Source organism: Musa acuminata, chromosome BXJ1-9 (assembly GCF_036884655.1).
Source record: "Musa acuminata AAA Group cultivar baxijiao chromosome BXJ1-9, Cavendish_Baxijiao_AAA, whole genome shotgun sequence".
NCBI lineage: Eukaryota > Viridiplantae > Streptophyta > Magnoliopsida > Zingiberales > Musaceae > Musa > Musa acuminata.
In genome coordinates, this window is record NC_088335.1 from 42,850,217 (window position 1) to 42,863,738 (window position 13,522).

Genomic DNA, 13,522 nt, shown 5'->3' on the forward strand with positions numbered 1-13,522 from the left:
GATAAGAGCGATTTCGGTAGAAAATATGATTCGTAAATCACTTTAACTTGTAACCAAGCAAGATGCAGTTAAAGCAAAGATATAAAGGCAGTTTGCAGTTATGATAGAAATCAGAACATAAACGCAAACTGAAATATGATGTTCGTACGATAAAAACGATTTACGTCTAAACGCCGATTCAAAAAATGCAGAGCTTGAAACACGATCGTATATGCGCAGAAGGCAGTAAGCTTTTGAGGAGGTTTGCAGTAAAAATAAGATGCTCAAAGTAAATGCAAACCGAGATTTAGAGTGGTTCGGTCAATCTTGACCTACATCCACTTTTGGCTTCCTCCTCCGACGAGGTCACCGACATCCACTAGAGGCCTTCCTTCAATAGGCGAAGGCCAACCACCCTTTTACAGTTTCACTCCTTTTGACGGGCTTAGGAGACAACCCTTACAGAATTTTCTTTCCTCTCTTATCTGATTAGAACTTGGAAGAAAAGAGGAAGAAGAACTTTCAACTCATACAACACTTTTGAGCTCTAAAAATTACAAAGTAAAATCAGAATTTTGGTGGTTTCTGGGTTTTTCAGGGCCCAATTGCCCCAAAATTAAGTTAATGGGATCACCTCCCATTTCCAACTTAATCATTATACTAACTACGATATTTCCTAAGACATTTACTACAACTTGCTCCGGTGCGTTAATCGCTTCTTCTGGCGAGCTTCCGGCAAACTTCCGTCGATCATCCGATGAACCCTCGGTGATGCTCCTGTGGACTTCCGGCAAACTCCTGGACTTGCGACGATCCATTTGGCTAGTTCTGACGAGCTTCTTTGGCAAGCTCATGGACTTCTTGGATTTGTTCCCGCAGAACCTCCGACGATTGTTCGAACTTCCGTCGAACTCTCGAACTCCCAACGTGATCATTGTCTTGATTCCGGCGTAACTCCTGCTGCATATCTTACTTTCATCGTAGTTAATCCTATACACTTAAAACAAAACTTCGATTGAGACAATTAATCCTAAGCAATTAACCAAGTTGTCCGGCATGTCATTGGTCCCTCGACACTTCGTCCGATTCTTTGGCGCATCGTCCTCTCCTACAGCCTATTGCCTAATCGGCCAGTTGACTCCGCAACTCCAATATCCTTGGCACAATACCTGCTCTTCTTGGCCCGATGCCCGAGTCCATGGCCCGAAGCCTTCTGTCGATACGTCGACCGATCCACCGACCCGACGTCCAATCTTCTGACATGTTCCTCCGGTACAACATGATTTTCCTGCTTTAATTGTCTCATCCTGATCGAAGCATCCTACATCACTCAAAACGCAGATTAAATCATAAACATATATCAAGTAGTTTCATCATCAAAATACGAGATTCAACAGACACTGCACATATGATATATAATACACACTTAAAGTCATTCACAAATATATAAGTAGTGTGAAAGAATCCAAAATTAATCTTTTGGTTCATAGTTATAAATTATGTAAAATAAAACTAAGTAAATCTATTGATGATATATACACATTTTATGAATGTTGTCAATAGAAATTATGTTAATCTTGAATTAGTGAGTAAAATCTTAAGGTCACTTCCTGAAAGTTAGGATCCAAATATAACGATAATCTAAGAAGCTATAGGCTTAAATAATTTTCTTGTTGAAAAACTCATAAGATCTTTACTGACTTCTGAAATAACATACAAAGTATCTGATGAAGAAAAAGTGACAAATTATACCTTAATAACTTTCATTTATGAGGTATTTGACTCTCTCAAAACTTTTTTATCACAAAAAAATTACTTGAACCATTTTATGATTTATATGATGAACTCAAAAAAGATTAGTAAGAAATATAGTTCACTAAAAAAGATCATGCATTACTTACTAATGAATTTGATATATTAAAAATTATACATGATAAATATACAACAACTTCTTATTGCTTAAAAAGAAGTTACTTAAAAAATCATATACTTTAAAAGTATAAAAAAGACTTAATTGTGATGAATAAGAAACTAAAATATTGTTTAGAAGAATCAAATCACAGTTATAATATGATAGAATCTTTTTGAAAGGAAAATAAGTTTATACGGTAAACGTTAGAAAATTTTAAAATTAAAAATAAATCACTTAATATAATTCTTGCTAAATAAGATTGTGTATTTAAAAAAGAATGTATTGGTAGCACATATCAAAATCAACTAAATTTGTAAAAAGATAACACTATATATTTCTCATAAAGTTAAATATAATTTTTATGAAGAGTTTGATCATTATAATTACACATACTCTCTAAAAAAAATAGTTACAAAAATTAGTTTAGGTTCCTAAAGGAATCATAAGTGATTTAAAGCTAAAAAATAAGAAAGATAAATCTAAAGATCCAAAATCAAATAGGTACCTAAAATAAATCTTTTTTTTTTTTTTTGTAGATTTATCTTTAAACAAAAACTAGGAGTAAAAGATGATATCTTGATAGTGAATGTCCAAGGTATATGACCGGAGATCCTACCAACTTCTCAAAGTTTTTTAACCGAGATGGAGTATATATTATTTTTGGAGAATAATAAAAAAAATTATTAGGATTGAAAATATTGATAACAAATAAAATATCTTGATTAAAGATATATTTTGGTAGATAACTAGAAACATAAGAAGCATAAGCCAACTTTATAATAAAGGATATAATATTAAATTTAAATCTCATACTTGCATCACACAAATACCAAGTAATAAGAAATATATGATAGCTTTAAGATGTCATAATGTTTATACTATTTGATCTTGTTTTTCATAATCGAACTTATTTTTTTAATTTTGAATAATGATGCATTACTTTGATATAGAAAACTAGGACATGTTAGGATGATATTAATTTTTCAAATTGAAACTAAAAAACTTATAAGAGGAATATCTAAAATTAAATTTATTAAAAATAAAATTTATGATGCATGCCAATTAGGAAAACATATAAGGAGTAACTTCAAATCCAAAAACTAAGTAAGTACTTCTAGATTATTATAACTATTTCACATGAATTTATTTGGATCTATTGATATTACAAGTCTAGAAAATAGTAAATATATTTTATTATTATTGATGACTACAGTAGATATATCTACTTGGACATATTTTTTGATACATAAAAATAATTGTTTCAAATATTTTACTAAATTTTATAAACAAATTAAAAAAAAAATATTTTATGATTTTTTCTATTTATAATGATCATGATAATAAATTTAAAAATCATACTTTTTAAAAGTTTTATGATTTGAATGAGTAAGATCATAAATTTTCTATTCTAAAAAGATTATAAAAAATAGAGTTATTGATATAAGAGCTTATAAAAAATGATAAGAATTATACTTACTTAATGAATATAGTATACTCAAATACTTTTAAACCGAAGACGTTAATATTATGCTATGTTACGAATAGAGTTATTATAAGAGTCCATCTAACTAACCAAAACAATTTAAAACTTTATTCATTTTGATTCCAAATTCTATAGAATCGGAACTAAGGATTCTGAAACAAAGATCATGCTCTATTGTATGAGCATTTATTGATCATTACTCTTAAGGGAATGCATTTAGAATTATACCACACAAAAACAACAACCATTAAACACTCTTTGGTGACATCTTAGTGAGCGGGGAAAGTATTGAATCGGTTTGGTTCCAAGATCTGTACTGAAATTGAACTAAAATAGGAGAAGATGCATGCCATGGCAGATGAACTAATAATACATGTGGTTGAGGGTCTCAAAAGGTAAACAAAACAACTTGTATAGGAATGAATACATACCATCAAGTTTATGATGTACATTATTTTCATTGTAATTTATGACTTACATCACTGCCCATTTTATTGGTGGAAACATTGCCATTCTCCTCACTTGCCACAAATGTGTGCTTGTTACCCATCTTGCATGTTTTTGCCAAGGTTATATAAGGTAAATAGTGAACCAAATCAAATAAACTTATTGTAATCAATAAGTAATAGTGAATGACTGTATATAATCTTATAAAAATATGGCCCAAAATGTATAATAAATAAAATATATATTCTACTTTATGAAAAATATAAATCACATTGGTTTCTCACACTTTTGAAGTTTTAGACAAAGTTACAGGGTACTTTCAGAATATAAAAAATTATATTAACATCTTACAAATGTTAAAATGCTAATGTCATTGCATTTGAGCATTTTCAATGTAAAATTCACGTTAGAAATGATTTGAATTTATATTTAAAAAGTGCATTGAGCTATTGATTGTAAAAGCACATTTCATGAACATTTCAAATATATTTATTTCCTAATATGTTTATAATGTACATTATTTGTTTCCAAATAAAGCACATTTCAAATATATTTCCAAATACACGCTAAAAGATGCATGCATACTATATGAACCGATCAAATAACTTACTAAAATCTATGTATAATATTCACAGATTCATACTAAATTCGGCTACCGATTGTTAAAAATAATGAAGTATATAATGTACATTATTTTCATTCAAAGTTTGAAATAAAAAAAATGATTAATCCATCATTTGCATTTATTTTAGCAATCCGCCAAAATAGTTATAATTAATCCTGGTGTTAAATAATAATTAAAATAACCTCATATATTTCTATACAATTTCACCAATCTGAGCAACTCAAATTTCAAGACTGATTTGATTACTAATCAACACATAGGCTGTATACGTATGTATCTGTCGAAGATTTCGGTGATCTACACTGTCCCCTTTACTGAATATGTCAATTATAGAAGGTTTTAAGCAGTCGACAAGTATTTAAGGAATCAAATCACTGCTTATAGTAATTTCTCATGGCCTTTCCAGTTTCTGTCGTGTGTAAAAGTGGAGTATATGGTCAACAGCGTCGTCGTATATACGGCAAAATGTTGTCATATAAAAGAAAGAACAAATGTAGATAAGCAATCAGCTGTAAATTCTTCCCTTGTATTCATCTGCCCCCTTATCCCTATAAACATGCATTTATCTGCTTGACAGTGACATCCATCTCACGCAGACTTGTGTAAGGATTTTGTACGATGGTGAGTCGAGGAAGTTGGATGTTGAGTTTGTGTTCTTGTCGTTTCTATGAGCTTTCTACCGTCGTTGTTTGCAGGGACTCATAAGCGTTCTCACACTCTCGGTTCTTGTTTCTTGGACCATCGGGGGAGTGACAGCCGCAACATACAGCGTGGTAGACCATGGAGCCAAGGGAGATGGCAAAACCGATGACACCCAAGTATAATATACAGTGGAGATGCATCTATAGTTATCTCATTTTACAGGCACAAATAGAGAGAGCTTTACATGTCTGTTGCTTCCTCAGGCATTCACGGACGCTTGGAATGCGGTGTGCAGTGATGCCGCAGCTCCAACCTTCCTCGTCCCTTCAGGAATGGCGTTCCTGTTAGGGCAGGTCGTCTTCCAAGGCCCCTGCAAGTCCAACGTCCATGTCGAGGTACACTTCCCTCCCACTCGAATGCCACACGCACAGAAGAGAGCTCATTGCTGCTCGTGTGCAGATTTCTGGAAATATTCTACGGCCAAGCGGGTTATGGTCAGGAGGCGTGGTGAGTCGGATCGTGTTCAACAACGTCAACGGGCTCTCCATCGCCAGCACCGGCGTGATCGACGGCCAGGGATCGGCCTACTGGACCTGCAGAAACAATTACGTAAGCTTTTTTGCCCTCTGATGAAGCAGCTTCTCTCACCTTTCCTGCGCTCACTCCATCTGCTTTCTTTGACTGCAGCAATGCAATGACGCTCCCAGCGTAAGTGTCGTGGTGGATATACTTTGAATGGATATATACATATGTATATATGGAAAAATGAACTAAATGGAAGGAGTGCCGATTTGGATGTAGGCGTTGACTGTGCTCAACGCCAACGGGTCGAGGTTGAGTGGATTGAAGCTCATCAACAGTCCAAGCAAGCACCTCATCGTGGGGCGGAGCGTGGGAGTCACCATTGATGGGATCAACGTAACAGCCCCCGGGGACAGCCCCAACACGGATGGGGTGTTCATCCAGCAGAGCCAGCATGTGTCTCTCTCGAACGCCATCATCGGCACAGGTGATGACTGCCTCCACCCCTCGGTCTCGTAGAAGATGAACCTGTAGGCGAAGAGCGTAGTTCTTTCTAATGAATGGAATTGGTTGCAGGAGACGACTGCGTGGCGATTGGCAATGGAACCTTGGATGTTACTGTCACCGGAATAACCTGCGGTCCTGGACACGGAATAAGGTTTGCCTTGAGAGAAAGCTTTGATTTCTCTCAGCCTAATCCTTGGAAATAAACTGATCGACATCTTCTAGATTTGGAAGTTCCCCTCTAAATGTCTGCTTTAAATGTTGTTGTTGTTTCCATGATTCTAGTATTGGCAGCCTGGGCAGTGAAAACTCTGAAGCACAAGTGGAACAAATTCATGTATCTAACTCTAGGATATTCAACGCCACCAATGGATTAAGAATCAAGACATGGCAGGTGAACGTTCTCTTCTCTCTGTTCTTCTATCTCTCATACTTTGAGTTTGGTTTCGGATGCATTACCATCTTTTTTCTTGGTATGACAGGGAGGATCTGGTTATGCAAAGAATATATCATTTGAGGGGATCAACCTCGCCGCCGTAGACAATCCTATACTCATAGATCAATATTATTGCCCGAGGGGAGATTGTGCTCTCAACCAGGTAAACCAAAATTATATGATTTTGATGCAAGAGAAATCAAATTTTGGTTTTATATCACTTGAAAAATGCTAGACGTATACATTTAATTGTATAATTGCCTTAAGATCTTTCGAGAAAATTAAAATAGATATTTCATATTTTTAAGCTACTAACGTTTTTATTCCACATTGTTTCGATGCGATGGGGAAGTCGTCGAGTCTTCAAGTGAGTAATGTGCGCTACAGTGACATATCAGGAACAACAACCGGGAAGATAGCCATTAATCTCAACTGCAGTCAAAGCGTGATTTGTACAGACATCAGCTTGCAGAACATCAACATCCAATCTGCAGATGCTGGAGGAACAGTAGTGGCTAACTGTACCAATGTCCAGGGAACAGCAGTGGGCATTGTTAAGCCTACAGTTCCTTGCTTAAACTAGAGATCATTGCAGCAATAATCCCAAAGGGATGATTTCCACGTTTTCTAAGCATTAGGTTAATGTTGTTATGAAGGTTTTAGCGATTCGATGATTCCAAATCAAGTCATCAAGTTCCATGGTGTGCAAATATCAAGTTTGCTATTCAATGATTCACAATCAATTTATGTGCAAAATTTTGCGTTTGGAAGAAACAACAAATAACTCAGAGGTCAATAAAAAGAAACAGAAAATAACCTTAGCATGAATGAAAAAAATATACTTTCTGAAATGACAAAAGTAATGATACCTTCATCAGAGTCAATAGACTTCACAGAAGCATAATTTAATCATGATGATGATAAAAACCTTTTGGAAGTGCATGATCTTCTCAAGGGAAATGAAAATAAGTGACATCTCATGCTTAACTAATAGCAAGGATGTAGCATAAAGAAAGCTATATAAGTTTCCACATCATTGACATGTCAATCCAAATTATTCTACTGATCTGAAACCATAGCTCAAAGATACAACAGTTGACATCTTCCATGCACTGATGATGATCACTACCAGCAAAGAAAAGGTAACATGACAACCTTGACAGCAAACTACAAACTTAGCCAACTCATAAGCCCACATAGTACACCATACCAGCACAAATTAAGGCATTTACACCAGAGACAATATGCAAACCTTTTCCAATCATCACCATATAGTTCTCGAGGTTGCATCCGTTCATAGCAAGATAGGACACCGAGCAGCAGCCAACTTGAAATGAAAGGGAAAGCGCGATTTAAGGAATTGTGCCCAACTGCCTAGATTTTGTCGAGCTTTTCAGCTTTAACCACAGGGTTCGCTTTGGCAATGGCATTCCTAGCTGATGTTTGGTAATCGAATGGACAGCCGTGCTTGTCAGAATAGCGGTGCACCGAACAGAAAAGATCCCCACAGCGACATCTAAATCCGGTCAGACCGACCCGCTTCCTACAAGTGTTGCATCTATTTGGACCCTCTGCCTTTGCCTCTCTGATATCACTTGAGCCTGATTCATCAGATACTTGTGCCAATAAAGACTTAGCTTCCAGATAGCCAGTTCCTACATCTGCATTACCAGTAATAACTGGGCCTTTTCCACTCGCAAGGTTGCCAATGGAGGACGCATCGAGCTTGGCCTGCTCCTGCTTCAACATCATATCCTTGTGACACTTGGAGCACATGTTCATGGTCGCCGCACTTCCAAAGAAACCGCAGTTGTTGATGCAGAGGATGGGACCTTCAGGGGCTTGGCATTTGGTCTTATCGTGCTCCATTTCCGACTCCCCTGAACCATGATAACCACAACAAAGTAAGCTAAGCCAATTCATCAGGGAATAATAGTCCAAGCTACTCATCTAAGCGCTTAACATCCGATCCCTTTCTAGCTAAAACATTTCCACGGTGGACAAAAGCATCTGAAACAAAGTTGGGATCGCAGAAAAAAGCTCATACCGTGACGCCAATAAGATATTAGAGTGATCCTATAGCAACTATAAGCACCACTACATTGCCATATACTGAACACACTATTTTGTTGATACACGCAATCGATGATCTGCAACTAAGTTATAAACACAAACCATGTATCCAGCTAGATCCTGAAGATAACTATTCATGAAAAAACAGACTTCATATCACAATCGTAAAAAACAGAAATTTGTACCGATCCTGTGAATTATCTAACTTGAAAATTTTCAATAAAAAAAAACGTTTTTTTTAATCAAAAACTGCGGCGTAAATCCAGAGAGAAATCTTTAAGGGTAAGATAAATAAATGAAATAAAGAATAACTGACAGAAAAGCCTACAGATCGAGTCTAAACAAATGAAGAAGAATCGAAAAAGCAATCATACAAATTTAGTGTAAATTATTACCAAAATAGAACAACAAAGGCAAAGGCACAGAACGAACAAGGAATAATTGAACCCACAAACCAAAACCTAACAAAGAGCCTCAGGCGTAAAAATCCAACCCAAGACGCATCCAATCTAAAACGTACAGTACCTGTATGAATAAGGCCTCCGGCGCGATTTGCCTGCGGCAATATTCTCCCAATTAACACGCTGCGACGACCCCTGCCCCGAAGAAGCACAAGCAAAGAGAGACCGGGCAGATGAGCCGATAGGAGAACTGAGCACTAAATCCCAAAAAGGAAAACAAGATGTATTTAAGAGCAAGACGATAGACCAAACCCTGGTGGCCGGTAGCCGCCTCGGAACCGTCAAATCGGCGTCTCTCGGCGGTAGGAGTGGGAGATAGGAGAGACTAAATAGAGAGAGATCAGTCGGTTCCACGAAGGGGATCTGCTGCATGCGACGACTTAGCATACGACAAATGATGTGGCATGCATCAAGAAGGCAGCCCCCCTACCCCACCGCCTCTTGCGCCCTGGATGTGCGCCACATTCATTGTCGTGTTCTAAATCGTGAAATGAACTACGAGAAGCGGCAATACTTTTCGTTACCGCCTTCGGTTCCCCGTCTGACATACGACAAAGTCGATTGGAATACAGGAGGGGCCGACGAGACGATCCTCTGGGGCCCTGCCATGTTACACGGGGATGATATGATCGGGTAGCGTAGGAAAAGTTTGCAGACCATAAGTAGCCCCTCTCATATCACCCGTAAAGTTGAAAATAAAAGTAGTTATCTTTTGGCATTTTTCGTTCACATAGTTCTTGAATATTTTAAACAAATTATGAACATTCTGTATTGTAATGTTATAAAATTACTTGGATAAAATTACTCATTCAGTATTAGGATCAATTTATGTACTCATTCCGTAATTTCTTGAATTATTATAATTAGATGTTAACTTTAAAACGAATGCTCATTTCAATCAATTTACTTCTTATATTTTTCTGCAAATAATTAAATTATATCGATAAAAAAATGTGACAGCTACGGAATTATTATACATAAATCTTTTAGTCATATGCTCATCAATCACTGAAACTCAATCAACACAAATCATTTGAGCATATTTAGATATTGCACGGTGATTTCCCAAAAGGACTATTTTTGAGATGCAAGATTACTGCCAAACTAAAAATACAAACCAACGAATAATAATGATTTGATTAGCGTTCCACACAAAGTTAGACTACTGTATGTTTGGTATTAGAAATTTTGCATCAGATATCCTCCTAAGTGAGGAAGGTTCAAATGAACCAAAAAGCAACACTTGGTTCTAAAGAGTTGAATGATAAGACCAGTTGTCACACAAGTCTGGCAGAATCCATTGGCATCACTATCTTCTCCGACATGGGTTATGACAGTCCTCACTATTTTGTAATGGCTCTCACATGCAACTGCTGGAAGGAATACTGTTTCCTCAACTGGATTTGTGGAGAAGCCGATGAGAAAAATGAGTTAAAAAGATCGAAATTGCATCAATATGACAAAAAGTGTTCAAAAGAAACAAATATTTATGATGCCTTTTCCAGACAATATGGACCAAACAACGAAGCACAATTCAACCTACATTTGATTTGATGCCAGCCTTTCAAAATCTGATGCATAATTCCTCACTGGAGAAAATTTGGGCAAGAAAGTGATTTGGATGTAAATCATAAGAAACTGGCTGACCAATGAAGTAACTCGAACAACCGCTAAGCAACCTTCCAAAGCTTAGACCGAGATGAAGCCAAGACCAAATGCCACGCCACCCCCTTGGCACAGATGTTCATCCCATCGGCACAAAGAAGTGGGTTTGCCTCTACATAAGACAATAACCTTTCCAAACATATGAGTTGTTGAACTTTATCAGCTGATAGAGACATTGGTAAAAGAAATCTCGTAACTCTTCTGACATTTGATGCACTGTTGAATGAAGAAATATCCTCAAGGTGCAATCCATGGCAGTATAAGACTTGCATCGTATTCAATCAAAGTAAATCAAAAAAATGGAAGAAACAAAAACCTAATATTCTAAGAACAACTTACAAATAATTTGACAGGCCTCAAGGAAGCTGAGGAGCAGCAAATGTGAGGCAACTTGAAAAGGAAAAAATCTACCCAGTACGATTAGTTATGTCTATAAAAGCACTGAATGTATGTCATGCTGTGAAAACTCGTATTAAGATGAACTGAATGGATAGAACATAATTAAACAGATATGACAAGAAGGTGTGATTTGATTAGTATCTACTGGCACAAATGAGTTCTCCATCATGTTAGTCCAAATAAAAGAAGTTTCACTTCTGCTTTCAAGTCAAGTGTAACCATCGACTGGTCCCCTATATGCAAGGCGGCATATTTTATCCAATGTACTCAAATGATGACTTTAGAATCCTTCTCTTTTTCTCTTTTTCAGGCTAATGGCATGCACGTGTATCCAAAGATATTGTGCTATAAAATTACAATAAAAAATATTGAAAATTCTGCAGAACATCCAGTTATGATTTAATATACCAGAACAGATAGAAATATGAAGATCCCCATTTCAATTTCATTGATCTCCTCATAAGTTTAAAGCAATTTTTTTCCTTAAAAAGTGTTTTCAGAACGAGATATTAAAATCTGAGTTTAACAGCAACAAACAAGAAAAGAAGGGGGGGAAATTTGAAATCTTTTAATCAGGAGGTATCATACTGTTCAGTCGCAAAGAGAACAAGTACCGAAAGAGTTGCACTAAACATGAACAAGCTCAGGGTCCAACAAAAACCATTATATCTTCCTATTACTAAGGCTTCAACCTTCCAACCAATTTGGGATAATCAAAGTGCCAATTCTCCATTTTATCATCTTAGTTTCATGAAAAGGGCAGCAAATGAAGATACCAATATATCTTGTGTCCAAGGAAGCGGTAGCAGAGTGCAACAAACGTTAATATTCTATATTAATTTGACACATAGTATGTGATTGTAAAATCACAATACATCCACAACTACTAACATCAACAGCATTTAATGATGTTCATTCTGTATTATAACATAAATTAGGTAGCATGGACTTACCGAGCTTCGTTTAATGCTCTAAGCACATTTATGTATGAACTCAAATCCTCTTTTCATCATCATCCCAATTCCAAAATTCCATGTTAGGGTACTACTCACATGAACCACATGATCAATTAGAAACACGCGTGGGTTGATCATGTGGTTCGTGTAAGTGGTACCCTAACTCTGTTAGGGCTAGAGGTGGCAAACAACTCTGTTCCTTGTGACGAATGTGTAGGGCATCGAATCCTACACGGTTCCCTTCGGTTTGCAACGCTTCAATCATGAGTCCACCGAATCAAAGCTTACAACAATCCCTACCGACAAAATGGCATACGCACCTCAGGGCCGATCGTTTCTCGATAAGTAAAAAGATGGGATTAGGGTTTTGGAACCTGGATTGATGACGACGAGTGTTGAAGTCGCGCTCCTTAATTAGCTGCGAAGGAAACGAGGAAAATCTGATGAACGAACTCTGACATAAAGTGGATCAAACGATCGAACAAGAAAAGAAGAGAACAAAACTGCAAATTGAGAGGCTAGGTTCTAACCACAGAAGGAAAGAAAAGCCCGTCGGGAGGGAGAGACTACTCACCATGATGGCGACGAACGAGGACGAGAAGGGAAGAATCCGCGGGCTCGGAGCGGGCGACACGAACCGTCTTAGAGAACGATTCACGTTGCAGTGTCTCGCGGGTCAGTTTAAGAAATATGTGATCCAATTAAACGAATTCACATCATAATTTTTAATTGTAAAGAAAATGATTATATGTATATATACATATATAATTAAAGAGGAAAATTAAAAGAATCCATTTAATTTTATGAGAAAATATATTTAAAATTGAGGACAGAAAATTCAGATATTATGTTAATGAGTGACAAATAAAATTAAGAGGAAAATAAATACAGCAGCAATGAAATAATAATTTCCAATTTTAATAAATTTATATTGTGCCCATTAAACTAAAATATTTGTATCTTAAAACAATCAGTAATTTATATTCTATTCTTTTACCAAGACATCTTTTCAATGATGTGGTTGCCTGTATTTTGTTGCTTTTTGCTTAGGTAAGATCTAATTAAATAGATCTTCTTTATATTCTGGAGGCATTTATCCCAAAATCATTCCTTGATTTGATTTGGCAGTAGGATCTTCAAAGTAATCTTTTCCCAATGGTCATAACCTGCTCCCACTTGCACTTTCTTCACTCTCAAGCCTCTACTTAACCTTAATTCCCAGACCTTTAAGCCTATAACTCGAACAGCTGACAGAATTGAAGTAGGAGAGCTCCATATCATTGTGAGAGCTTGAACTTTCCTTCCCACCTTCTCTTGCTCAAACTACAGTTGAAGTGTTCTTTCCTTTAATTAATTAGTCTTCTTCACTTTACAAGTCACATACTCTCTTCACCGTTTGAAGTGTTCTTTCCGGTCTC

General features: G+C 36.4%; 2 protein-coding genes and 1 long non-coding RNA gene across 5 annotated transcripts; 1 reads left to right on the top strand and 2 right to left on the bottom strand.

Moving 5' to 3' along the window:
- Positions 1–2,477: 2,477 nt before the first annotated feature.
- Positions 2,478–7,133, top strand: LOC135594129 (probable polygalacturonase At3g15720). Its single transcript, XM_065084545.1, has 9 exons — positions 2,478–2,486; positions 5,142–5,264; positions 5,352–5,483; positions 5,548–5,697; positions 5,890–6,097; positions 6,187–6,268; positions 6,400–6,508; positions 6,597–6,713; positions 6,903–7,133. Exons 1-9 carry the CDS (start codon positions 2,478–2,480, stop codon positions 7,131–7,133), a joined length of 1,161 nt encoding a protein of 386 aa, XP_064940617.1.
- Positions 7,134–7,645: 512 nt separating this feature from the next.
- On the bottom strand, positions 7,646–9,416 carry LOC135593612 (zinc finger A20 and AN1 domain-containing stress-associated protein 8-like). Its single transcript, XM_065083789.1, has 3 exons — positions 9,337–9,416; positions 9,149–9,219; positions 7,646–8,430 (listed from the first exon to the last, which is right to left on the bottom strand). Exon 3 carries the CDS (start codon positions 8,417–8,419, stop codon positions 7,925–7,927), a length of 495 nt encoding a protein of 164 aa, XP_064939861.1. The 5' UTR covers positions 8,420–8,430; positions 9,149–9,219; positions 9,337–9,416; the 3' UTR covers positions 7,646–7,924.
- Positions 9,417–10,195: 779 nt separating this feature from the next.
- LOC135594359 (uncharacterized) lies at positions 10,196–12,744 on the bottom strand. 3 transcript variants are annotated; one of them, XR_010480076.1, is made up of 4 exons: positions 12,679–12,711; positions 12,479–12,522; positions 10,628–12,400; positions 10,196–10,481 (listed from the first exon to the last, which is right to left on the bottom strand). It is a non-coding gene; the product is annotated as an uncharacterized LOC135594359 (long non-coding RNA). The 3 variants fall into 3 exon arrangements; XR_010480075.1 differs by having other exon boundaries at positions 10,628–12,522; positions 12,679–12,744; XR_010480077.1 differs by having other exon boundaries at positions 10,628–12,522; positions 12,635–12,701.
- Between the last annotated feature and the right edge of the window lie 778 nt (positions 12,745–13,522).

Coding starts and splice junctions, on each gene's coding strand:
- LOC135594129 (XM_065084545.1), top strand. Junction 5,698..5,889: donor GGACCTGCAGAAACAATTAC/GTAAGCTTTTTT, acceptor ATTTGGATGTAG/GCGTTGACTGTGCTCAACGC. Junction 6,098..6,186: donor GAACGCCATCATCGGCACAG/GTGATGACTGCC, acceptor AATTGGTTGCAG/GAGACGACTGCGTGGCGATT.
- LOC135593612 (XM_065083789.1), bottom strand. CDS start 8,419: ATGGAGCACGATAAGACCAAATGCCAAGCCCCTGAAGGTCCCATCCTC.